Consider the following 27,643-nt stretch of genomic DNA (forward strand, 5'->3'; position numbering starts at 1 on the left):
CTTAAACTGTAGGTCATAGCCCTCTCAGGGAAAAAAATACCATTCCAAAATATATGTACAACAAAAAGTTAGAATGGCTGTCTCAAAAATAAAAATCCATATTTCAGAAATTATGTAAAACTGGACACACTTCTACTTTCTATTTAAACTAATGTTTAACTATAATTCTTTCCCATATAATTTTATTTTATAAAGCAGGGCTCTATTGTTGATTCTGTGCACATACAAACAAAATTTAATTAATTAATTAATTTTCATCACACATGGTGGTGTATTTATTTCTCACCCAACTTTAATCTGAGTGAAATCATTAGATGGGAGGTAGAATTGTGGTGTCACATAATTTCATACATCATTTCAGAAGGTCAGGGCACTATAAGGTTTGAAAATACCCAGGGTTAAATTATGTGTATATCTTATTTCAAGCCTTCTAAAGAAATCTCACATAAGATAAATGGGGCTTTAACTTGAAAGTGGTAATAATACATCAGGGAAACAAATCTAAATGCCAGAGAATCAAAATAAGCCAGATCTCTGCCCTCTGTTAAGGCAACCTTTGGAAATGAGTGTGGCAAAAGGCTGGTTGACTTACCACCTGGCTGATATCGTAGCCCCAAGGCAAGAAGAGAATCCCTGTATTATACTTCTCCCAATGGGAAAGGATGAATGAGAACAAAACCACCCAGAGAAGCAGGTAGAGGACAAAAACGCTGACACCATTGGATCCTCGGCCAAATGTAGAGTACACGGTCACCACAAAGAACATGCAAGCCCAGCTGTCCAGGCCATGGTCAAAGAGTTCCCCAAGTGGGGAGCTGGATTGGGTGCGACGTGCTTGTTTTCCATCCACACCATCTGAAGAGAGAGACGTCACAGAAGGAGAAAGTTAATGGATTGCTTTCAATTCTATTGAGTGACTGGGATTAAAATTAGAAGAAAAATACATGAAGGAAAGAAATCAAAGCAAAAACATTTAAGAACTAAGTTTGATGAGGCTCCGACAATTCATAAACCAAGGCCCATTTATTGGGGCCATTGTTGTTAAAAACAGCTGAAAGTCAGGAGGTTTTATGAGGCAGAAAAAAAGATTTGGTTTCAGATTGTGGTTAATTGAATCCCTAAAACACTCCCACTTCTCTGCTGTAAATCCTACTATTTTCCTAAAATTGCTACAGATCCATAACTGCTGTTTTGAAGGACTCTCAAGGCCTTGTATCACTGCATTCATTTTTAAGTATTCTTGCTACATTTTTTTTCCTTATGCACATACTACTCGCACTTTATTTTACTACTAGTGGATACTCTTATTTCCTTTTGTAAAAGCTGATCGGAATATGTTGCTTCCAGAAAAAAAACAAATTAATTTAGAACAAATTGCTTATGGCTTTGTGCTTGCATCTTCCAGTACTTATTTCCTTGCCCCTGATAAAACTGAAATGGAGAAGCAACAGCTATTTCAGAAATACGAATGTGCAACAGAGAACAGAACAGCTTCTCTATCCTTCCTCTCTTTGGGAAAAACATCCTCTCCTATTTCAGGCACAAGCATTGGTGCTAAGAGGCATAAGGTACAGCCTGCTTGTATATGTATTTTGCACTAGAGTTGTGAAATAAGAGGCAGTGGTTTTATTCAGGAATTTGGCCTCAACAATATTAATGTTCATTCATATGTTGCTGATTGTATAAATACAGGGTGCAGGAAATTAAATGATCTTACCTAGAGTATAAGCCGCAAAGTTGAGGAGACCCACTATGATCCATACTTTGTTTGGAACGTGCTTTTGGCCTGGTGCTGCAGGAAAGACAGTAATTCTGAGTCATTATTTTCTCTAGGAAAACGTTTTCAAACAAGAGTACATTTTAGCCATTAAGATCAGGCGCATCCTATTTGCAGGCTTACCCAACCTGGAACTCTTCTAATGTTTCGGGACAGTAATAAGTCACAGCAACTGGCTAACAGCTGATTGATCTTTCCTGACCTCAAAAGAACTTGGGTGAGAAACTACTAAGAAAAACTAGGGCTGTAAATGAGAATGAGAAGTTTAAAAAAAACCCAGATGGCAGCAATGGCAAAGAGACAGTATGATGTAGAAAATCTATTCTAACATAGTTATCTGCTTGTATCAGCAAACCTTTAGTTACCTTTGAATTCACAGCAGCTACCACCCAATTGCGAAATGCCACTCTTATTGCCCTAATTATAGTGTAAAATAGTAATTTATTTATTCATTCAGCACATTTCTACACCGCCTACTACCTGTGACTCTGGGCAGCTTATAAGAAATTCAAACTACAATTACAAGTTGAAATAATATGCAGATAAGACAACAGCAGCAAAATCAGTTAATCTGAAAGAAAGTTATTAGTATTGGAATGGGACATACAAATTTCCTGCTGGGTAAGGCTCCAAAGCACAGACTGAATTGGAAAATTAAATACTTCAATAGTGGGATTAGCTGTGCTTCTTAATGAATTATGCCCCCTGCCCCTTCCAAATCAAACCTTGAGAAAATGTATTCTTCCCGCCTGATGCTCAGACTGCAAACCTGACAATTCCTCACCATTTGACACAGGGCTGGCTAGGACTGAAAGGAAATGGAATCAAAATCATCTGGAAAATCCTATTTGCATTTTATATTAATAAATAAGACAACTCTTGCCCTGTGAAAAACATGCAAAGCTTCCTTTCAGAAAGGTGAGGGTGTGGACAGAACAATGAGATTTCATTTCTATTTAATTAAATGTTATTAATCTTTAGATGTATGTACATTCCATGAATTTCTGCATGCAAATCTTGGGGGATAGGGGCTGCATTCAATCCAGGGAACTCAAGTTGTGTACCATTGCTCTAAAGGTTATAAACCTTTCTCAATACTTAAGGAAACAAACAACATTTCAGCTATTATAAAGTATCATGGTTCGAATTTTTTTTCTTCAGGTGTGAATTTCACAAGGATCCAAGATATTAGCACTTAATACCTATAGCTTTATATGCATGCATGCATGTATGTATGTACATTTAATATACCACTTCACAGTCATTTACAGCCCTCTCTAGGTGGTTTACAGCAGTGGTCCCCAATCTTTTTTGTACCAGGGACCAGTTTCACCCAGAAACACTTTTTCAAGGAGGGGGAGGAGTCTGAGTTTGGTGGTTTGCTTGCAGACGCTTCATTACCTGACTAGATCACATCTGATGTTGTTACCTAGTCGGGTAATAAAACGTCTGCCAGCAAACCACCAAGTTCAGGGAGGCTCAGGACAAGTCCCTGCAGGATGGCTGAGAAGCCCCGCCTCTCAGCCCCGCCTCCCTCAGCCTCATCCCTCAGGTGTCTGCCTCGTTCCTCTCTCAGTCATTGACCAGTCTCTATAGCAGTGGTCGGGGAACAGGGGTAAATTACCCCAAATGGGGTAAAAGTGAAAATCTGGGGGTAATGAGGAGGTTGCGCTGGAAGGCCGCCCGCTGCCGTTAACCCAAACGACTGCTGCCGCGCTCGGCTCTCTTATGGGAGCATCTCAGTTTACACGCCGTTTTTAAAGAGCCGAAGTCTAAACCGCGCGCCCCGACTGACGTAGCCCCAGCGCTGCCTGCCGCGAGCTCGCAGCTCCTGCCGCTGCACGCCGGAGGTCGCGTTTGCTTCAGCCAGCCAAAACTCGCGAGCTGGACTGAAACCGGGAGGGCGCGGGGGGAGACGGGGAGGACAGGGAGGGCTTCTGGCGCTGTCGCGGTTCGTGTCTCTGGAGCCCGCGAAAACAAGTCGGGGGCGCTGAGAGGCCGAGCGAGCAGGTTCCCTCCCTCCCTCTTCCCTCCCTGGCGGCTTTTTGTGCCAAACGGGAAAAGGTCGGTTTGGCTGGCAGCAGCTCAAGTGTCCGAGGCGATGGCCATTTGCGCAATTAAGGCGGCTGAGATAAAAGGTTGTTTTCTTCCCGCTCCCCACCCATCTCTGGAGCCACCTGGAGTCGTTTGCCTTACTCGGATTGCCAATTTTCCGCGCTCTCTCCGCAGACGCGTCTATAAAAGTTGGAAGGTGGCGCGAAGTCAGCAGGTGCAGCCACAGAGAGTGCAGTACAAAAGAAGCCTGCTCTGTCATCCAAAGAGATTCGCATTACAGAAGCCCCTCGAGCTGCATGTTAGAGACGATTCCTAATGCTAAGTTTCCTCCCCTGAACGATCAATTAGCCAGAGAAGCGGTGGGATCCCCTTTACTGGCTGGGTTCAAGCACAGGCTGGAGGCAGTCACTTGCATTCCTTTGCATTCCTGACAGAACATAAAAGTTGACTTCTGTGGCCTAAATCGCTTTTTTTTTTTTACTGTCAATATTTTTATGAAACTTTCTGAATTGCTGAGCTGAAGTGTTTTGACATGGAAGTTTGTTGTGCCTATTGCCAATTTGAAGACAGTCTCTACTGCCTTTGTTTTGAATAGAAATTGGCAATAGCCACAACAAATTTATTTATTTATTTGATTTGTCAATTGCTTACAAGATAATAGGTATAAGTATAAACATAATTATGAATACATGAAATGGATACATATAAGAAAATAAAAGGAAACAATAGGACAGGGAAGGTAGGCGTTGGTGCACTTATGCACACCCCCTACAGACTTCTTAGGAAAGGGGTGAGGGACTGGTGTCCAAAGTAACAAAACCTAACAGATTAGGGTGACAAAACCTAACAGATTTCAAACAACTCAAGGCTGCTTTGGGTGATGTTTAAATAATTGGCAAAATGCAACTTTAATAACTGTATGGCTGAATATACAGACCTACTTTATCATACTGAAGTGAGGTGGCTCTCACGTGGAAATGTTCTGAACCGAGTGTGGGCTCTCAAAACTGAACTTGAAAGTTTTATGGTTGAGCATGTTCTTGCAGAGAAGTTTACAAACCCCTTGTGGGTTGCACATCTTGCATATTTAGCAGATATGTTTGAGCATGTTAATGTATTGAACAAAGAATTGCAAGGAAAAAACATAAATATAATTTCAGCCAGAGAAAAGATTTCTGCATTTGGATCAAAGCTTTCATATTGGAGGCAAAAAGTTGAACAGAAAAAGATAGCTACCTTTTCAACGTTAGCTTTGTTCTTGGAAGATTGTGAAAATATTACTTTTGAAGACATCAAGGATACAGTTATAAGGCATCTTACTAAACTCAAAGAGCGGTTCTCTGATTACTCTCCAGATCTTGATTCACATGCTGTCAGTTGGATTGTAGACCCCTTTAAATGTGAAATTTGTGCTGTACCAGAAGAGCCTCAAGGGTTGGCAGAGTCACTTCTTGAGCTTCGATGCAGTAATGAAGCACAGATTGCATTTGAAAACAAAGCAGATCTTTCACATTTTTGGATGTCAACACCCGCAAAGGCCTTCAAAATTGCACATGAGGAAGCATTCAAAAAGTTGCTGCCTTTTGCAACAACCTACCTTTGCGAACAAGGATTTTCCACTCTTACGAACATAAAAACAAAGACAAGAAATTGATTGGACCCGGAAGACTGTATCCATATTGCTCTGACATCAAAATGTCCCAATATTGATGATCTCGTATCCAAGATGAAGCAACATCATTTCTCCAAAACCTGAAGTTTTCAAGTAAGTTGAAGCTTTCAAAGTAATTTTAAATACAGTATTTGAATTCAAAATGTTATTGGATGTATGATTTCCTTACTTTCAAATCAAGGGGGTAACGTCTGCGTTTATAAATTTTTTGGGGGGTAAGAGGTAAAAAAGTTCCCTGACCCCTGCTCTATAGTCTCTATAGTCATTGGAAATTTAGCTTGACTTGTTTTATTTATTCAATTTATTTACTACCCATCTCACAAACTTGAGGGAGACTTGATCAGTGATATGCAAAATAAAACAAAGAGTTTCTGTTATTAATGAAGCCTCATGTACTCTTGGAAAGAATTTAAATCCTTACTTTGTACTTTCACATAGCTGATTTCCATTACCTATATTTATGCCAAATTTCATTCAGGCTTGTTTAATATTAAAGCTTTATTAACTACCTCTGCATAAATTTTAAATTCCATTTGGGTGAATTCTATTCAGTGAAACTGTGTTTTTCAAGAAAAATGCCTTTACGGAGAGAAAAAAACATATTCTGCTTTCAATCTGAACTGAGTTTGTCCTTTCAGTTAGGAAAAAATAGACCAAAGAAGCAGAACCATTATAAAAACTGTTACCATATTGTTATTAGCTGGGCAGCAAACAGCAGTGAAAGAAATAAACAACAGGATATTTGTCTGCCCTCATGAATATCATTTTTGCAAACAAACACACAGAGGGAAGCTGCTGTACTATTTGCTGAGATGGACATCTTAAAACATGCCTCACCCACATACAGTGAGGGAAAACCAAAATTCCCAATTTCAAAATAACAAGAACCACTGAGGCATCTTTGCAGAATTTCACTAAGGGTAGAGGAAAAGAGATCAAACAGCATACTCCACTGAATCAGATTTAAGGAATGTTGCCCATTATCTCTAATTAAAACTTAAATGTTACTCTTGGTCAGTAAATGGATTGTGGCTAAGCTTACAAGTGGTGATTCCAATTAAGCATTACAAGTAAATAAGACAAAAAAAGAGCTCCAGCAAGAAGTTGCAACACGGACTGCTCCTAATCAGTTTCCAACCAGCCATTCACGATCTTTTCTAGGAGTCAAAACTCTTCAATCTGATTTTCACTCCCTTTGCTCAACACCGAATAGTCTGTAACCATATAATTTTGGTTTCATCTAACTTCTTTATCAAAAGCAAGGTGGCACAACAGAAGCAAAAGTTTATTTAAATCAGTATCCCGTTCTCCTTGACAGCCAACTTTCTGAGCAGCCTATCAAATAAACCTGAGGATTATCTTATTTTTTGTTGAATAACTATGTTTGCCATAACTGGGGGGAGGGAGTTGGTGTAGCAGCAGCAACAGAAAGCAGCAATCCCCACTGCCTAGAACAGCTGATTGGCGGTATTCCATGAGGCAGATCCAACCACCAGTCGGCTGTGAAGGCTCCAGCGTTCCCTGACTGAGGCAGCAACGCAGAGGTGGGATTAAGCCAGTTCAGCCGAACCGGTTGTTAAAGTTGTGTGCTATTCAGAGAACCAGCTGATCCCACCACTGGCTGGCCTGGGAGCGCTCTACATCTGCCTGCCCTGCTGTGTGCCCGTCTGGCCTAGGTCATCGACTGTGAGCCCAAAGGCATGGAGAGAGAGAGGTATGGCTTGGCTTCCAGCGCTGGAGAGAGAATTTGGAGGTGGCAGATGGGGTGGGGCAGGGGAGGAAGGGTGCTCAATTCCCAGGTCGATTGGCTTCTTTCCGGCAGGTCTTTCTCTGCTTTAGCATCGGTCAGCTTGAGGGGAGGAGGCCGGGCTGCCACCCTTTCATTGGGGCACGCATAGCTTTTCCCACCGTCCCTAGGCATGGCATGGCTTTTTGCCCCTAAACTGGGGTTGGCAACCCATGACTCCAAACCCTCAAGCAGCTCTTTAGGCCCTCTCCTGCAGCTTCCTGTTGGATAATCCCACCACTGGCTGGCCCTGCCCCTCACCCTTCCCTCCCAGCCACTCCTCACCTGGCCTGAGAAATATAGAGTGATGGTGCAATGGTGGCAGATGGAGACTCACTCTATATTTCAGAGCGGGAGCAAAGCACCCTTCTGCTTGCAACTTCTTCCGGCCCTTCTTGGTGCTGTGCACACCTTGACCGCTCAAGGATACGCACAACTTTCTCTCTGCCCCGAGACACTGGCTGGCCCGGCTGCAGCCGATGCACCGCGTCGTAATGGGCTACAGAAGGAGGAGTGGGCGCCATCTCCCCCATTGTGAAGGAGGCTAATTTTAAGTGTGCTGTGCAAGGCACTGCAAGAGCAGCGAGCAGGCAATGGAGGTGATGAGAGCAGCGGCGCCAGCCGCAGCCAGGCCAGTGTCTCGAGGCAGAAAGTCGCGTGTCTCCTCATATTCCTCTCACTGGCTCCATGGCCTGCTCGCTGCTCTTGCAGCACCTTGCGCAGCACACTTAAATTTAGTGTGCTTCACAATGGGGTAGATGGCGTCCCCCTCCTCCTCCTGGAGACCATTACAACATGGAGCATTGGCTGCAGCCGGGTCGGGCCAGTGTCTCAGGGCGGAGAGAAAGTTGTGTGTCTCCCTGAGCGACCAAGGTGCGCGCAGCACCAACAAGGACCATAAGAAGAGTCAAATAGAGGGGCGCTTCACTCCTGCTCTGGAATACGGAGTGAGTCTCCATCCGCCGCCGTCGCCCTTACCTTACCTTCTCAGGTGAAGACTGACTGAAGAACGAACAACATCAGCAAAACAAAAACAAAAAAAAACTGTTTTTGGAAATGGTTCAAGAGGGAATACACCCACCCCCAAAACAAACAAACAAACATACATACATACATACATATATATATATATATATATATATATATATATATATATATATATATATATATATATATATGAGAGAAAGATGAGAAGAGAAAGGGAATGAGAAATAGAGAGGGGGAGAAAGGGAGGAGTGAGAGAGATGAGAGTGAGAGAGAGGGAGGGAGACAGACATGGAGGGAGATACCTGTTTAAAAGAAAATACAGGGAGCCACAAAACCTGGGTAGGCGTGGCTGGAAGGTTCATGTGATTGGATGGGAGTGAGTGATGTCAAGTTGGCTACGTCCACCCAGATTTTGTGGCTCCCCGTGTTTTTTTTCTGTGGGAAACAGGTCCAAATGGCTCTTTGAGAGTTTAAGGTTGCAGACCCCTGCCCTAAGCCATCGATGCAATTTTGGGGCCAGCTTGAGGGAAGGAAGCCGCTTCCTCTTCTTTCCTTGCTCCTTGTGTTGGCCTCTCCATTGCAGCGCAGCGCCCAGGATCCATCAGAAGGGTGCAGCGGGGAAGCCTGGTGCAAAAATGCACAGGCTGGGGGGGGCAAGTTGCCGATCCCAGCTGCCTGGCTCATGGGAGGTTTGAGGGAGCCTTGCTGGATGCTTTTGCTATCTTAAACATGCCCCCCATAACAGTACGTCTGAGCAGATCCTCTTTAATAGTGTCATTCCTTGATGTTCTCAGCTACAGTGATCTCATTACAATACTCATTACTGACAGTTCTTTCTTGCAGAAAAATACTACAGTACCTCCTCACACTACATACAAAGATGTCAAAGCAGAAAAGACAACCATATAAATTTTATTTTAAACTGGTAGTAGTAAATTATGCTGAGGAACATGGAAACAGAGCAGTGGAGAAACATTTTGGGCCACCTCCAACTGAAAAAAATGATAAGAGAGTGGAGGAAACAGGTGGATCAGCTGCAAAAAGTAAAAGATGAAAGTAAGCACAATTTTCATGGGACTGTTGCAAAGTGGCCACAGTTAGAGGTGGACATGAAAGAATGGATCACACATCACCGGAAGAATGGCTTCACAGTTTCTACAAAAATCATAATAAATGAAGCCAAACATATTGCTGTATCGAAAGGCATTCAGGACAGCATCATCCTGGTGTTACAGATTTATGAGACGATATGGCCTTGCTAATGCACACCAAAACTAGTACTGTGCAAAAAATGCCAAAAGAATATGAATCTAAGATTCTGTCTTTTCATAAATTTGTAACTGATGCTAGAAAGAAAAATAATTTTGAAATTGGCCAGATTGGGAATATGGATGAAGTCCCACTAATATTTGATGTGCCACCTAATAAGACTGTTGATTTGAAAGGTGCCAAAAGCATAGCCATGAAACCTCAGGACACGAAAAAACACATTACACGGTTGTGTTGTCTTGCTCTGCAGATGGCACCAAATTGCCACCGATGTCAATTTTCAAAAGGAAAACCTTTCCAAAAGAAGTGATTCCAAGAGGAATTGTTGTGTGTGTTCATGAGAAAGGATGGACGGACGGACGGAAATGGAATGAGGGTATGGGTTGAAAAAGTGTGGTCCAAACATCCTGGAGAGCTTCTGAAAAAAACTGCTTTATTAGTGCTCAACCTGTTTAGAGCACATATTAGCAAAACTACAAAAAAGAGATTTAAAGTCTCATCTAGCTGTAATTCCTGGGGGGTCTTACCATCCAGTTGCAACCTCTTGACGTTTCCATCAACAAACCATTTAAAGTCTATATGCGAGAAGAGTGGAACAATTGGGTGGCTGCTGGTAATCATGATCTGACACCTACTGGATGAATGAAGACCCCCACTATCACTCAAGGTTGTGAATGGGTTAAAACATCATGGCACTCAGTGAAGGACGAAATCATTGCATGGTCATTCAAAAAGTGTGGCATTAGCAATGCCTCAGATGAAACTGAAGATAGTACCATAAATGAAGACAGTGAAGAAAGTGATAGCAGTGATTATGAGGAACTGAGCGTCATAAATTCTGACACTACCGATGTGGAGTTCTTGGGCTTTCCAGAAAATTAGAAGTCGGCTTGAACTCTTAAAAGTCTCTCCTCATTTGTTAATTACAGTGATGATGGTTCTTAATACCACTGTTGACTTTACATGGTTGAAATATTATTCTGCTATAATTTATTAATTTATTAAATAATACCACTGTTGACTTTACATGGCTGAAATATTATTCTGCTATAATTTATTAAATATATTACTTCACCATTTGGTTCAGAATATTTTTTTCTTGTTTTCTTCCTCTAAACCTAGGTGGGTCTTGTAGTTAGGTGCATCTTATAGTCCAAAAAATACAGTAATTAGAAACTGGTATTTAAAAGCTTGCTAGAGGCAAAAGACAGTTATTGTATCCTATCTGATAGCTAATTAGAACTTCATTCAATTTCCCTAAACTGCTTTGGAAATTTCTAATTGGTAGCTATTTTCCCTATAGCTGGTGATGAAGAATCCCACATTCGATATAAAGGAGTATTTTGTGAACTGTCAAACTCAAGGCCCACGGACTGCATCTGGATGTGGGGTGCTTAGACCTGGAAACAGTGAAGGACCAGCCTGAGGCACCTCTGCCAGTGAAAATGGTTCTCAGGAGAGTTGTGCGCAGCTGCCCAAGCTCCGTTTTTGGCTGCGATGGCCTCCTGCAACTCTCTGCCAGAGAAAACGGAGCTTGGGAGAACTGCGCGCAATCCTCCCGAGTTCCGCTTTCACTGGCAGAGCGCTTAGGCCACCACAGGTGTTCTCAACACGAGTGACATTGAGCTGGTCACACCCAACCTGGCTACACCCCCTCCTAGGACTCCTAGGATAATGGAGGAAAATTAGTCTTGTGCACTTTTGCAACAATAAACATAATTTTCTGCATCTCATTATTTCCTTCCTCTTTCCATTTTTCATTATAGATTATTTCCAGCACACTTATGACTTTTGATTCAGTGCAACATTTGAAATTATTTCTAACATCATTATCAGTTAAAAAAAAAAGGGAGAGAAGAGTACATTGGTATAATCTAGTGCAATCCAGTGTACTGCAATCCAGTGTTCTGTAAAACAATTCTGCTGTCACAGTTCTGTCTATTGCCATAATTAAATTAAAACACTACTGGGATCTCAATGTGGGTTTATTGGTTTTTATGGCATGCATCACAAAGGGTGTTTTCTTAATATGGTTTCAACTGTTACTTCGTAATATATTCTTCTCTTATTGTTGTTCTATTGTAAGTTGCCCTAAGTCTGTGGATTGATGAAACAAAAACTTCGATTTCTTTAATATAGTTTAGGTTGTTATGAAAGAGAGTGTTAAGGTTGATCTAGAATGAGGGAAACCCAAATTCAAGACTACCCTCAGCCATAACTGCCTTCTCCAATCAGATTCAATCTGTTCAAATCATTCCTCTCCAGAGAAGCTGTGGTAGTCCCTCATTTTGGTGAGATGATGGAGGTCAAATGCAGGAAAAACTAGCTCTTGCATACAGCCCCAAATTTTGGAACAGCCTTCCCATGAGATTAGATTAACCTCATATTTTGGAAGGTTGTTACAATAAACTTCTTCCAAAGGAGTTTGGGGGATTTATGGACAAGCCATGAGTAAATTGTGCTCCATATATTTTCTCTTTTTTATTTTAATGTACTGTACTGTTTCAATGTACTGTAAATTTGTTTTTGTATAATAATAACTGTTATTAGCCTTCAGATTCAATAAATAAATGGATGTTGCTATCCAGATTTATGCAACCTGACCTATTCCTAGCTGCCCAGAGTTGCCCCAAACAGTGAGCGGCGCGGTATATAAATACATTAATTTGCGGACCTAGGTTAAAGCACCTGCATTGTCAGGTACTAAACAGGTAGGTGGCTTACCAATCAACTGTTTAACAACTATTTACTGTTATGATGGTCTTGGACTTCCGGCTGTCATAAAAAACTGTGCTATCCCCTGCAGTTATGTGATTGCAATCTGGGTGACTGGCAACCTGTCTGCACGTACAACTGGTTACCAAGCACCCTATGATCACCATTTGCAACCTTCTCTGCTGGATTTCCCTCTAATCTCTGGAGGCTGACTGAAAGAGCTGCCTGCCAAGGGGAGCTGAACTCCTTTAGTTGAACTTAGTTCAACTCCTTTAGTTGAACTTTAGCTGAACTTCCTTTACTCCAGTAAAGGAATGGAGCTCAGATTCTGAAGATCTGAGCTGTTCCTGCATCCTGTCAAAAGCGTTCCCTTTCCCATGTGGAAGGGAGCTTAAATCCTTCAGCAGCGTAGAGAAATGAAACTCATATCCTGATGATTTAAGCTCTGCTTCCTCACCCCGGGGAAAGAGTTCCCTTCTGTGAATGGAAGAGAGCTGACATCCTTTGGCAAGCAGTCCTCTCAGCCAGTTCCTAGAGATGAGAGGGTGCCAAAATGAAAGCAGGATTTTCAGCTCTTGAGCAGATAGAGAAGATAAGGAGTGTTGGATGCCTCAGGTGGGTGGGAAGGTCCTGGTAGGCCCGTTCAGCAGCATGCAAGTGTCTCTTCATTCAGGGGTTGTAAATCCTGCTTGGATTTTGGCAGGGAGGATTTTCAGCTTTTGAATGGAGGCTCCCAGGTTCCCAAACAGGCACCCTGCATTCTTTACTTGGGACTCTGTCCACTTAACAATCACAACTAGGAGGGCCAGGATTGTGATTACTGAGCAAAGCAGTCTTAGGGCAGTGACATGACATCTTGTTTAACAACTGCTTCGCTCAACAACCAATCCCAATTGTAGTCATTAAGTGAGGACCAAGTACTACCTGTAAGGTCCTTCATGGTTTGGGATCATAATATGTGAAGGAATATTTCTTCCTGTAATTTTCAATCATAGTTTAAGATAAAAAAAGCTAACGCAATCCTAAATTGTATTAACAGAGGGATACAATCAAGATCAAGGGAGGTACTAATGCCACTCTATAAAGCCTTAGTAAGACCACACCTAGAGTACTGCATCCAGTTTTGGTCACCACATTATAAAAAAGATGTTGAGACTCTAGAAAAAGTACAGAGAAGAACAATCAGGGGACTGGAGATTAAAACATATGAAGAATGGGTACAGGAACTGGGCTTGGCTATTCTAGTAAAGAGAAGGACCAGGGGACACATGATAGCAATCTTCCAATATTTGAAGGGCTGTCACAGAGAGGAAGGGGTCAAACTATTTTCTAAAGCGCCTGTACGCCAGACAAGGAATAATGGATGAAAACTGAAGGAGAGATTCAACCTGGAAATAAAGAGAAACTTTCTGACAGTGACAACAATCAACCAATGGAACACCTTACCCATAGAAGTTGTGGGAGCACCATCACTTGAGACTTTCAAGAAGAGATTGTCAGAAATGGCCAAACTGCCATTTGTCAGAAATGGTTAGGATCTCCCACTTGGGCAGGGGGTTGGACTAGATGACCCAAAAGGTCCCTTTCAACTCTGATTATCTGTTATCCTTTTCGAAGAGGATATTCTCCCAGGGCAATAATGGTTAGTGACCATCCACAGTTGTTAAGTGAACCAATGATATGCAGTGAGTGCAGTTTTGCCAAAAACTGGCAATATTCTGGAATTCGGTAAAATATCATCTGCAGGATAATGCAAATGGCTGAATATGGAGCCCAACTGCCAAATGCCCGAAGTGCAATCATGTGACCTTACTCTTACTGTTTTATATTTATAATGGATTTTAATTGTGACTTATCATATTTTAGTTTTCATTTAAAATTTCTATACACTATTCTGAATTTTGTGTTCTGCAAGCAGCTAGATATATACTTGTTTTGAAGGACAGCATATATATTTTAAAAGTCTGTAAAAAATAAATCAAGACATTGGAAAGCCTAAAAGCACCATAGCAAGACTAAATGGGCAATATTCTAGCAACACAAGGGCTCAGTTCATACATAAAATTAAACCAGATTATTTTACCTATGGTTTGTTGAGTAAATCTGTGTGGCCTGGCCATAGCTAAGTATTACTGAGTGAGTCTGAATATTAAGCAAGGCCAAAATCAAAACAGATATCAGTATCAGAATATATTTTTCATCATTCTTGTGATTATAAAGGCACATACAATTTAAAAATTGAATGAAACATCAAAGTCTTACCAGAAGCATAAAAATCAGGGTCAAAGTATGCCATGAGAAAGAAGTTGAAGACAAGTAGCAAGAAACCAGAAAACGTTATCAAATTTGGGGCCAGCCACTTAGGAAAAATCTAGGAGAAAGCAAGTAAAAACATATACAAAAAGTTCATATTAATGGACACAGTAATTTTCATCAAGAAGAAAATATTCATTTGACATAAGCCTTTTTTTCTTATTGTTCTATAGCAGTAGAAAATAAAACCCAGTCCACAAGGTGATGTGCATGTACAAATGATCAAGTTTTCTGAAGAAGGGTTAGTCCTGGGTTAGTCGCGGAGAAAAGGAAGGGGTCATATCAATGTCAAATGGGTCATAATTTTTTTTTTACTTGCAGAGAGTTAAACGTAGCCCAAATGTAGCACAGAAAGCGCGCTCAAACAGGGTGGATAAGAGTTTTACTCACCTTAACTACAGTGTTCCAAAACGGATGCATGACATACAGGGAAAGAGGGTTGTTGTCCACAGCACTGTACTATAAAGGAAGCCAAGAGAATAAAGACAATCAGCTGAAAGTCTTAGAAAGTTCTTCCAGGAAGCTTACAAGTAGGACATCTGCATTCATATCACCTTACACTTCTCCAGAATCAAGCAACATGTTGTTCTATGGAAGTGGGAAGCCTCTACATCAGGGGTGTCAAACTCATGCCGTCATCATGTGACGTATCAGAACTTTTTTCCCCTTCGCTAAACCCGGCGTGGCCAGTGCATGATGCATCTGGCCCGCAGGCCAGGAGTTTCACAAGTCCTGCTCTACATATTCTGACAATCATTTCCGGAGAGGCATTTATTAATGGTCTTTGCACCTGACAACTACACTTCTGGGCCAGGTGTCATAAAATTTGAAAGTGGCTTTGTACAGCTAAGATCACAACTGCTTATAAATACCTTTTAATTTCACAACCTCAGGGTGAGGGATAAAAGAACACCACTTGTAAATATGATGGCTGTGTTAATTCCACAAGATCAATGATAGGGAAGATAAGAGTACGGGAGTAATCTATTCTGACTGATTAATAGTGAGAAAGGCCATGTTATAGATCATAATTAGGTTGGTCTTTCTCAGTACTGAATATCTTATTATTCACAACTCAATGGAATAGATTGGACCAATGGCTAATGTTCATGTAACTGCTTGTCCTACAGCAAAATTTAAAATCTGGCTAAGCACCATATAATTAACTCAGATTAAAAGCACTCCAAATTGTCAATCAAACTTCCAAATTACCATTGCTTGATTTGCCTTTCTCTCTGATGAATAAGGATTGCTTCCAGACAAACAAGGAGGCCTCTGTTTGAGGGACTAACTATGAGTTCAATACATTTGGGTTGTGAGTTTGCATAAAGCACTTTCTGGACAGTAGATTATGGAGCTTAATACACATTTGCATACATACATATTCTATTATGCTATTTCAGAGTGATCGTGGGTGGTGGTATGTTTCTGGAAGGGGTGAATGAAGCAATCTGGTAGTTTATGCCAAGACTGTATACTCCTCCTGGTGTTACCCAACTAAGCAAGTGGGCACCCACACAAGGCAGCAGCAGTATAAGAAGATGCTGATGGCATATGATCAGAATAGAGACAACAATAAAGACACATTTGCAAACTGGCATAGAGGCACACAGAGAGAGAGCTAAGATGGTGGAATGCTCCATAACTTTCCCTGACAAGTCAGCTGCATAATAAAATAATATTTAATTATTGCTTGGCAAAATACGCTGCTCCTTTTTGAAGAAAAATGGACTGTTGTTCCCTAGCAAATGAGACAAAAATGGGAACATGCTATTTTACCATACTGGCATGATAGGACCTAAAGAATTTAACCTGCATCTCAATATAACTTGCACTCTGAGTACAGAATGTTACTGATGTTGGATACCTAATGCCAAAAAAAGTATTTGTAGCTAAGAGTTGAACTGGTGTGTGTGTGTGTGTGTGTGTGTGTGTGTGTGTGTGTGTGTGTGTGCGCGCGCGCGCTCCCTGAGCCTGTCTGTTTGCTTGCAAATGTTTCACTATCCAACTAGGCAATTTGATGATGTTATCTAGCTTGGTAATAAAATATTTCCAAACAGACAACCAAGAGAGCAGCAAGACTCCCACAGATATCTGATTACAATGCTACAATACTTAAGTTGTTAGATGCATCATGTGTATATTCTGTAAAAAAGATGGGTGAACTTCAGGATATGCCATCCTACAAATACCCAGGCTTTCTGAAATAGAACTGTGTTTAATCCCTAAACTGAGCTTCAGGTCTTTAATATCAAAACAGATATCAAGCAGAATGAGGTATCAGAAGTATAATTATTTTAAAAAATAATAAAGTTCCACAGATGTCTGAATCCTTATTTGTAAACTTGATATACACCAAAGAGAACATAAATTTACAGACTTTGGAGCCTATGACTATATACAATGTTTTCAAGAAATATTTGCAAAAAATTAACCTCAAGAGAGATTGGTCCAAGTTGGAAAAGGAAAAAAGTCCTAATCCATCAAAGGTAAACAAAATCCCATTATTGCCTGAAGAGCTGAAGAAGCTTCTTGGATGAGAAGTGAAATGTCTTCATACAAAAACCAGAAAATCCAGTTGCCTCTTGAAAAAAAGCACCTTTGAGACAGTCCTGACCTGGACCGAGAATCTCTCTAGACATCTCACTTAATAGAAATGTTGGGCTCAACTGGTCGTAAATCGAGAACTAAGTGAAGAACTACCTGTTCACTTCCCTTGCTACATAGGAGTTAATGACAAGGGAATTCCAGTGCTTTGTTGATTGATTTCTTCACATTAAAAAGGTATTAAAGGAATCCTTGGGACCCTGCAATCTAAGGAAAGGCAGGTAACAAATAAAGCACAGCAAATTGTCGCTTATGTTCTCTTGATGGATTGATTATACGCCATCAAAAGATACAGCCAGATATACATAGACAGAAAGTAATTTTGGCCACCTAAAAATAACATCTTTTAAATGGATATTTTTTTTGCTATGCCATTAGCATCATCTCCAGAAACGTTTGAGACTTATTGCCATTTCATTCACTTGGCCTATTCAATTGCAGATTCACATTACTTTCAAAGCACAACATTGAAGACATTCAGGCACAACTATTCTACTTAATGGTGTGGAATATTTAACAGATTGTTTAGATCTCATTATTCCTCCCTTTAGATGCAAGAGAGCACAGCCTAATTGTTTGGGCTACGCAGAAAGAATTTTGTCATGCTGAATATATCATCGTGACCATTGGACCAAATCCTGTAAAAGTAATCACATTCAGATATTCAAGCTGGATAAAGAAGTATGTAACCAAGACTACTACTGCAATCTGCTCTGGAAAATAAAATTAGCAATCCAACCAGACAGAAGGGATTCTTCCTGTAGTTCAATGATCAGCACCATTCAATATTAACTAAAAGGTTCTGATTTCAAATGTACATGGCTCACAAAGCTGTTGGTTTTGAAAAAAAACAAGATAGCATAAAAGATTTGATGTCTAAAAAATGTACAACTGCAAATATTCTGGTTCACCTTAAAACCTGTACAGCTCCCAGTAAAGGCTACTTAAATGAAAAGTTACCCATTCAAATAAGTAATTGGGTTCCTTTCCTGAGGTATCCTGGCAGCCCCAATTCAAGCTGCACTGTTCTCTTTGTCAATTGTTTAGTTACAAGGAGGAATCAAATTACTCAAGGAAATTCTACTGCAAAAAGAGAGGAAGAAAAGCCAATTGAACCTAGATTAATGTAGATATTCAAGACTATTCACAGTGGACTATCATCTTTACACCATAAAGTAAAGAAGATTAAATACTACTAATTTAATCCCATTGTAGGAATACTTGAAAAATAGTCTTGTGTAATAACTCTCCCCCTTCCCCAAATATATAGTAAATATAATGGTATGTGAGGAAAACCTTTGGGAGTTGGTGAATCAATGCTATCTAGGGAACGGTCATATAAGAAACAGCGTATTATCAACTACAGCGGGACAGAGGGTGGAACAAGAGCAGTGGTGGGATTCAAATTTTTTTTACTACTGGTTCAGTGGTTGTGGCTTGGCTTGGTGGGCGTGGCAGGGGAAAGATACTGCAAAACCCCCATTCCCTCCACACTCCTGGCGGAAGGTTACTGCAAAATCCCCATTCCCTCCCCAATCCACTAACCTGCTTTCCAGCTCCTTTCTCCTGTGCAGGGAAACAAAAGAAGATCCAGCCAATCAGCTGGGACTCAGGAGGCAGAGAATAGATGCGGGTGGGGCTGGGAAGAGGTGGTATTTGTGGGTTCTCCGAGCTACTCAAAATTTCTGCTATCAATTCTCCAGAACTGGTCAGAACCTGCTGAATACCACCTCTGAACAAGAGGCTCAGAAGGGACCCTCCCTAGCTTCTTAGGCTGTAAAGGAGAGGGCAGGAGAATCTACTTTCAGAGTTCCAATGTGTTACTATTATATTTTTACACTAAAGTAACTTATCTGATGTTATTTCTGCGTGGTCTATCTGGTAAGGCTGACAGCAGAGGATGGGGCTTATGTTCATCCTGCTTATTGAACAATATTCCAGTTTTGTATCACTGGAAGGCTCAGGTTATCTGAATGCAAATTACAAACACTGTGGAACTATTGTACAAAAAATATTGCATAGATTTATACAGCAATATCTTTAGATCATGAGCTTTTTATATGATCCTTTTCAGGACACAAATATAATTAAATGACCATAAAATCCTGGAAATTTGACATCATTATTAAAGTGATCTCAAAGGTCAGTGAACCCCAAAAAATCACAATAAATTATCTTCATATAAATGTATTTTGGATGACTCCAATAATAAAAAAACCTCTTTGGATCATATCTAATAATAGCATGATTTTTTTCAAGGTAATTGTATATTATATATATTGAATGTATATGTATATGGAATACAGGTAGTCCTTGATCTGCCAGTTCCTTGGACAAGGATGCTTTTTTGACTGCATAGTCTAACTTAAATTTTAGGATTCCCTGGTGATTTTCCTTTAAAGAAGCAAGCAGATACAAACCGGTTCAGTTTTTCCCCCCAAACTTTTAAAAGTAGCAGTGTTTTGATTTATGAAGTCATTTTGAAAATTAGTTGAAATATTTCTTTGATAATATATGTTGACAGTTGTTTGCTTTACAGTTTCCTGTTTAACAGGTTGCTTTATCTCTGTAGAATTAATAACATAACAACAAAAGAAATAAAAATAGCTTACTAAGCACTTTAGCTAATGCTAAAGAAAACCCCGGACTCAAACTTGCTTCTTCCAAAATTCCCTTGGGCAATTCAACATCTTTAATCTGTAACATGGGCAGTGGCTTACATCACACTGATGATGCAAATATTATAAATGGGAATGCAATCATAATTAATCTATCTTGGGAGTATATATCTTGGGCATTATGGCAGACACATTAATTGCACAGAAAATATATTCGCAAAAGACGTATCAAGGCAAACTGATCAAACACTGCTTGTCCATTCAGACTAGGGAATAATGATCCCGAAGTCCTGTTCCAACAAGGAAAAAGGGAGAAGACAGTCAGCTGACACAGTTCAAGATTCACTTAGCAGGAAGTAATTTATAATAAAATTACTAGTGTAATCTATAATACATGCTTTCAATAGTGTCTGCTCTATTTCAAAATGCTGGCTGTTTTTAAATCTCTACAGCAACATTTGCAATTCCAGTCCAGAGAGGAACAGTACAAAAACCTACTTCTTTGAAATGCAGTGTCATCTCTTTTAACAGGGAACAAATTATCTAGATACAGGTATGACAAGTCAAGATATGATCAATCAAAACCAACGTTATTTCCCCAATAGTAAACATTTATTATGCATAATATATATTTATTTGTTCATTTTAATAACTATATAGCTTAATTTTCCATGGAGATTATAGGCATTTTCCAATATCCTGTGCAGTTTGACTCCTGGCAATTGCTTGGAAGTCTCTGCAGTTTTCTAAGCAAGGGTTTTTTAGAAGTGGCTTGCCATTGACTCTTTCCTAGGGCTGAGAGGAAGTGACTGGCCCAAAGTCACTGTCAACTCATAAAATATCTCTATGGTCTTTTTAGAGTTGCCAACAGAAAGGGAGGGGGGAGCAGTGCGGCATTCCATAAATAGTTTTCAAAGATAGTAACTAGGTGACTGAAGTTTCTGCCAGGCAAAATTCTAATTGGAGAACATGATTGATGACTTTTGGCTATGGATGTGTCCCATTGGAGAAAATGAATTATGATATACCTGGGGGGGGGGGAGGGTGAAAACCAGGGTCAAGAGTAACAATGAATTATGTGTCTCAGAGTCCGCTACACCCAGGCAGTGCCAGACATGTTAACTCCCAATAAATCCTTTTGAAGTTTTGGGAGTTTGGCTCGAGACTCATGATTTAATTGGGGTAACTACCAGAATCCTGACAGTCATACAGCTAGCTTTGTACTTAAGGCATGGTCTTAAAATTCATGGTCTCCCCATTTCTAGCTTCATGTCTTACCTACTACAACAATGCCCCCACCTCTCTCTATATTTATACATATACAGACACACACAAAAACACACAAACAAACAAATACTAATCAATCCGACTCAGAATTTTTACTGGAATGGGGGTAAACATATTCTTATGAACAATAAATGAATTTACTGAAAGCAATATTAATTTGTTTGACTAATCATGTAGACACATAGAAAATGTGTATTAACCTAATACTGTCTTAAAATGTTAGAAAAATAAAAATCTGCCTTTGTATTCAACTGTCACTCCAAACAATAGCATATATGTCACCTTGATCAATGATCTATCCTTGAAGCAACAATAAAGGAAACCATTAATAGATATTTTAATTAATCAGAAAATGAAAGCAAAAAAATAAACTCTATAACCAATAATTCTGCCTATTTGCAGGAGATACATTGATTCATTCCTTAAGCTAAAGTTCCTGCTCTTTTTTCATGTTTGTTGGAACTAAAACTCTCAGATCAGATCTTTTTGCCAATACATATGTGTTGTGTGTATTATATAATTCTGAGCAAGCCTACTAAAATTACAGAAGTAAGAACTATGACCATCACTGAGAAAAGTGTTTTCACATCAGACTTGTAACATTAGAAGGAACTCTGAATGGCATGGAACAGCATAGCAACATGTTTCCTTTATCTGGCTAATTTCATTCAATGTAGCTCCTAGTCCCAAATATGATTTCATTCATAAATTCCGGAAGAAATGGTATGGTTTGAAACTAGGATTAAAAGCTATGAGAGCAACACTCAGAAATGTAGAGATCCTCCCACCACAGATTTGATGATTTCTTTCCAAAGGGAAAATGATGAAGAGGAGCCAGTGCACGTAAATAGAACAGGCTGAGCAAAGTCCTGAATTTTTCTTTAATCTGCAGTATTTTACCTACTCACATGTCAGCAAGAAAAAAAAAAAAGCTTGCTGCCAAATGGCAAAATCCAGAAACTGCCATTCACAGCTCTGCACTTGTCTGCAGTCTGCAAAGAGCCAGCTGTGCATTGAATAAGTGCAATCATTACAGAGGAATTATTTGCAGACCAGCTAACAATCTAATTCAGTGAGATATAGATTTCCTATAAGAAAAGGATCAATGCAGATCCTCGCAGTAGCTCCTTATCAAAACCATTTTAATTTTTTGCAAATCCAAAACCAGAGTTTTGAAACTGTGACTGACTGCATTGAAACCATATTGAGAATTTATCCTGTTTGGAACATTCTGATTTACTACTGAATTGATTTACATTCCATTTTTCATAGAATATACATAAACTGTATGCTATAAATTCATCATCTGAGAACTAGTATAAAAATAAACCTGTCTTTTAAAACCATGATTCGAGGATTGAATGTTCTAAATTACATATTCCCAAAATGTATTATGTATACAGGTAGTGCTCAACTTATGACCACATTTTAACCCCAAATTTTCATTGCTAAGCGAGACAGTTGTTAAGTGAGTTTTGTCCCATTTTATGACCTTTCTTACCATGGTTGTTCAGTGCTTAAGCAGCTTAAATAGTTGTTAAATGGTCATAATTCACTATTTTCGATGCCATTGTAACGAAACAAATGACTGTAAGTCAAGGACTATCTATATATAAATGCTAGAGTAGATGGGAATTCTCTTGATTCTAACAGGGTCCTTCTAAAAAAGGGGTGTAAAACATCCCTGGTATATTGCTTCAGGACAATAGTTGACAGGGGAAGAACTTACCTATAACCTATCACTTTATCTAACTGAAATATGTGTGGTAAATTCCAACTTCCGAGGCCAAAGATACAGAGCTGACTATTGTATGTTTGGTTGGATGATTGACTTTGTTTTTTCAACTGCTTTGATTCTGCACGTTAATTTTTATAGTATTTATTTTTAAACTTCACATATTTTTCAAAAAATAACTCCAAAGCGGATTTTACTTATTTTCCTGGTTCAGGCTATAAAGAAAATCAGCTTAAAGAAAGGGCTCAACTCCATTCCTTAGCATTATAAGGCTACAAAAGACTCCTGTTTGAATTCCACCATTGCTGGCACAGAAGGAGTAGCCCTAACCTTAAGCCCTAACCTCTTAAGCCCTAACCTTAAGAGGTTGTTGCAAGAAAACTCAAGAATATTGGGCTCCATATCCCAAGAAAGACATACTGAGTTACTTCAAAGCAGTTTCCTTTACAGGTAGTTCTCAACTTACAACCATTTGTTGACAATATATCTTTTCTTGACTAATGTTCATTCAGTCAATTATAAAGTCATAACTTAAAATGTGCTTATACGTGAGTATACAGACAAAGAATTATGCAGAGTAAGGAAGATGCAGCGAACTAAGAAAGTTGTTGGGAGGTACAAGTATGCAGGCTTTGTGTATCAAAAGTTTGGCATATCCTGTTTTTTCTCCTGAATGAACTCATTCAATCTTTCCAGGCATAAATCATTCAAAGATTTTCAAAGCTGTGGCTGATTTGAAGAATCTACTTTAATAAACACAAAAATCATGGACTGGTTAATCCTGGGTGGGGAAGAACAGAAATTTTTAGAGACAAATTGTTGTGAGGGTTTTGTGGTTTTTAAAATGTGGTAGGAGACGCTGAAAAACAGTGTTATTGTCACTCCTGGAAACATACTCCTAGAGAATGATTTAAATTAGGGGTGTCAAATTCAATTTCATTGAGGGCTGCATCAGGGTTGTGTTTGACCTTGGGGTGGGGGGCAGATGGGCATGGCCAGGGTGGCTGTGGCCAGCTTGACACCATTCATGTCAGGGGGCACCTGTGATGGCCTAGATGGGGCTGGGGGGGATCCTCCTGCAGCCCTCTGCCAGTGAAAACAAAAGGGAGCTCCGTTTTTGCTGATATAGGCTGGTCCTTCACTATTTCCAAGGCGGCCCCGCAGGCCAGATCTAATACCCCATGGGCCAGACCCAGGCCATAGGCCTTGAGTTTGACACCCCTGATTTAGATAAAGCACTTCTTGCTGGTTCTTGAAAATAGGGTATACAGTATGTGTGTTTTATGACATACTGTGGACAATTCAAAAAATTGACCATAGTTTTTTTTAACATTTGATTTGCGAGGTACCCTTTTCAGAATCACTGGATATATTAGCCATTTCACAATTTACTTAATCATTTATTCAGTTTTATCATATAGATCAAAGTTTTGCCCCATAGAGTACATTAGTACATCTAAGCATATTACTATTTCTATGATTACAACAAAAATATGACATTTTTACTGAGATCCAAGATTATAAAACAGGCATAGTTAAATTATTAGAAGGCTTCCTTCCAAATTCAGTAAAAGTGGTAAGGAATGCCTCTTTTGTTGACAACGTATTTACTCAAGTTTTAGGTCTTCTCATTTCTATTTATTGTAACACATAACTCAAATCCAAATTAACAGCAAAATAAATTTAAATTGGTATTAAATTCTTTAGATTGAATATTTTAAATTAAAGACGTTTCAAACATATTTCAGTAGGCTTTTCAACTGTAAGTATGCCTCATGGTAAGCCATACTATAGCTGTATGGAAGATTACAATAATGCTTATTCATAGCTAAGCACATTGTTCAATGTTTATTCAGCAAATCAGGCCCTCTGGCTTATTCAATGAAAGAAACCAGAAGCAAGCCTTTCCTCCACTTGTTCCACTAGAATCACGCAACTTGCTAAACTGTGAATGAAGAGGTGCTTGTGTTTTATCTAAAAGCAATTAAAATGGTACCATACACACACACACACCAGCTGAAAGTTTTTAAAAGGGCTATTCTAATCTCTAAAGGAAGGATGTTCAAAAGAGCAGGAGAGAAAGGAAATTATCTGGTCCCTGCCCACTGACATTCCTTGGTTGACAGACCCTGCAGCATGCCCAACCTGCTGGACTGGATAGTCTGCTAGGTGTGCAGCACTCTGAGGATGGACCAGGTCATCTGAAATACTTGGTGATTGTCCACAGACCACAGATGCAATATGGGTGTAGAAATAGTTATGCTTCATTGCTCTTACTGGCATAGATTCCAATAGTGTCTCTAGCTTGTGTCCAATAGTCTTTGTCCTCATCTTTTGCCAATGGTGGCCTAGGCATCTCTAAGTTGTTTTAAGTTCCTTCAACTCTACCATGGGAACAATGAGCAGGGAGAAGCCATTTCCACAGCCTGGTTGCAAACAGCTCATGGCTCACTAGTTGGGAACCCCTGCCCTAAAAATTTGGGGTAAACGTTTGAATTTCTCCTTGAAATACTGTGTTTTCCCAAAAATAAGACCCAGTCTAATGTTCTTCTGGGCCCTGAAATAAGCACTTGGACTTATTTTTGGGGAGGTCTTATCTTTTTCACGTGCAGGAGGTGGCAAGCATGGGGGCCAACGGGAGTGGGAGTGATGCTACTGCTTACCCTGCCCTCTGTCTCACCCCTGTGACAAGACCCGAGCTCGTGTTCCTGCGGCTGCAACAGGCCAAGTTCTCGGTGTGCCCCAGACTCTGCCCTCCCTGCCTGCTGCTGCTGGGACACTGGAGCTTGGGTCTTGTCATTCCGGTGGAGCCGCTTGTGGCAGAATGCTATGAAGCTCATCTAGCAGGTGCATGTTCTTACAGCCCGATGCTGCATAGTGTTGCCTCATTGTATGCATGAGTGGCTGCACCGGTGCATTGTGCCTCGCAGTATCACAAGCAGCTACAGAAGTGCAAGGCCTGGCTGTGGCGATCCTAAGGTAAGTGGGTACAGGGTGCATGGGGCACCTCCAAACTCCTCACCCTAGATTTTTACACCTGTGCCTCACCTCACCTCGTAGAACCAGATGGTGGGTGGGACTTAACTAGGCCTTATTTTTAGGTAGGGCTTGTATTAGGTGCAAAATCAGGCTAAGTCTTATTTTGGGGGGAGGTTGTATTTTCGGGGAACCATGTTATTAAATCTTTAAGGGAGGTTTTATTTGAAATCTTACACACAGCTCATTCTCTTAGAATGCTTCTGTGTATTTAATTACACGTGGAAAAAGGATTTGCCAAATGTTGTATGTTTGAAAAAGGTCCAACGGGGAAAAAGGTAAAAATAGTATACGCAACAATCCTGAAAAACAGACAAAAAGCAAGCAAGCACAGAAAAACAAAACAAAATGATTTTAAAAACTTCAAAATGATGTAGCAGTTATAATAACCATTACAACAAGCTTCTCTCAAACAGTACTACATGTCTAAAGCAAGTGTTATACCCCAACAAGAGGCTCCAAGGAAGTATAACTTTTTTTACGTAACAGCATTATGAAATTGAATTTGTCAGGACTACCTTCCTGAAAATCGGAACTAAAAGCTCAATCTTTGCTCTGGAGAAAAGGGGAACTTTAACTGATTTGCCGCCTCCGCATTCCCAGAACTAAGAGGGAATTTTGAATCTGATTCTGAATAAATCAGTTGCACCATATTTGCAAATATAGCTCCATCTATCAGGCAAAGAGAATTTTCTCACATGATTTCTGAGTTTTATTCTCTCACGCTCATGAATAAACTCAAGTAATTCAGATTCCCCATTAAGCTACGAAATTGATTCACAAATCTACAGTTTTTCGCAAAATGATAATTGTGCAACATCATGTGGTTGGAACACAACTATCTTTTGGCAATTCCAGCAAAGAAGATTCAGCAGAGTAAGAATTAGTATCTTCTCCAAGTCAAGTATTGGTGATTTCAAGAGCGCACCCATATTTTTTTTTCAAGTTGTTTAGAGATGGGATTGCTATGACTTCTTCTAAAATTGTAATGGAAAAATATATATGTGATAGCTGAGTGTAGACACTGACTAGATGGTACATAATCAATCTCTCAGGATATTCTTAAAATTGTTCAATATAGTTTATACCCCCAATATTTCCACAAGGTTCTCACACAAGTACTAATCAAACCTGACTTAGCTTCCCAATTCAGGTAGTCAGAAAATGCTGCCACCTGCTGAGACAGGTCTTAGCTTTTCAACTTTTATTAGAGAAAGGAAATGTGAGCTACTGGCTTGATTCGTGCATTGTGCCAATTCATGCATTTAGCTGGTTTTAGCAGTGTATGTTGAATGTGAACCCAGACACTGGCATTAAAGTATAGTTTATAATTATCATGCTGTGTTGTCCCTGCCAATAAAGCTTATTTAATAAACCCAGATTAAACAAATGAAAATTGAATGCAATGTACATACAAAGTAACTGAACTTCACATGCAGCAAGATGCCCGATTCAAAATAAAGAAAAGGGTAATTATGGTCCAAAGAGAAGAATCCTAATGCAAAAGGGTTGTTCTGCATACTCCTTCAGGATTAAGGCCAAAATTAAAATGGAAAGATGTGATAATCCACTGGAATTTTAGGGAGCAGTACATTACAAGTAGTCCTTATTTAGTTATCACAATTGAGCCTGTGATTTCCATCAGAAGTCATTGCCATCATTAAATGAGCCACCATGTGACTTGACTTGATTTCACAACCATTTTTAGGATAGTCATAAAATGAGCCACCATGGTCATTAAACAAATCATGTGCTCATTAAGTGACTCACATGTTAAGCAAATCCA

At 39.9% G+C, this 27,643-nt stretch overlaps 1 protein-coding gene across 1 annotated transcript in view; it reads right to left on the reverse strand.

Annotated features, from left to right (window-relative positions):
• SELENOI (selenoprotein I) overlaps positions 1-27,643 on the reverse strand; it is a 44,020-nt gene that overhangs the window by 13,755 nt on the left and 2,622 nt on the right. The window contains exons 2-5 of the mRNA XM_026708734.2: positions 14,965-15,033; positions 14,524-14,632; positions 1,718-1,792; positions 593-855 (exon numbers count right to left, since the gene is read on the reverse strand). Coding sequence (XP_026564519.1) covers positions 593-855; positions 1,718-1,792; positions 14,524-14,632; positions 14,965-15,033 — 516 coding nt within the window. The remainder of the gene's footprint in view (positions 1-592; positions 856-1,717; positions 1,793-14,523; positions 14,633-14,964; positions 15,034-27,643) is intronic.

The sequence above is a fragment of the Pseudonaja textilis genome, chromosome 1, assembly GCF_049901715.1.
Source record: "Pseudonaja textilis isolate UNSWEBS1 chromosome 1, rPseTex1.2, whole genome shotgun sequence".
In the NCBI taxonomy this organism is placed as follows: Eukaryota; Metazoa; Chordata; class Lepidosauria; order Squamata; family Elapidae; genus Pseudonaja; species Pseudonaja textilis.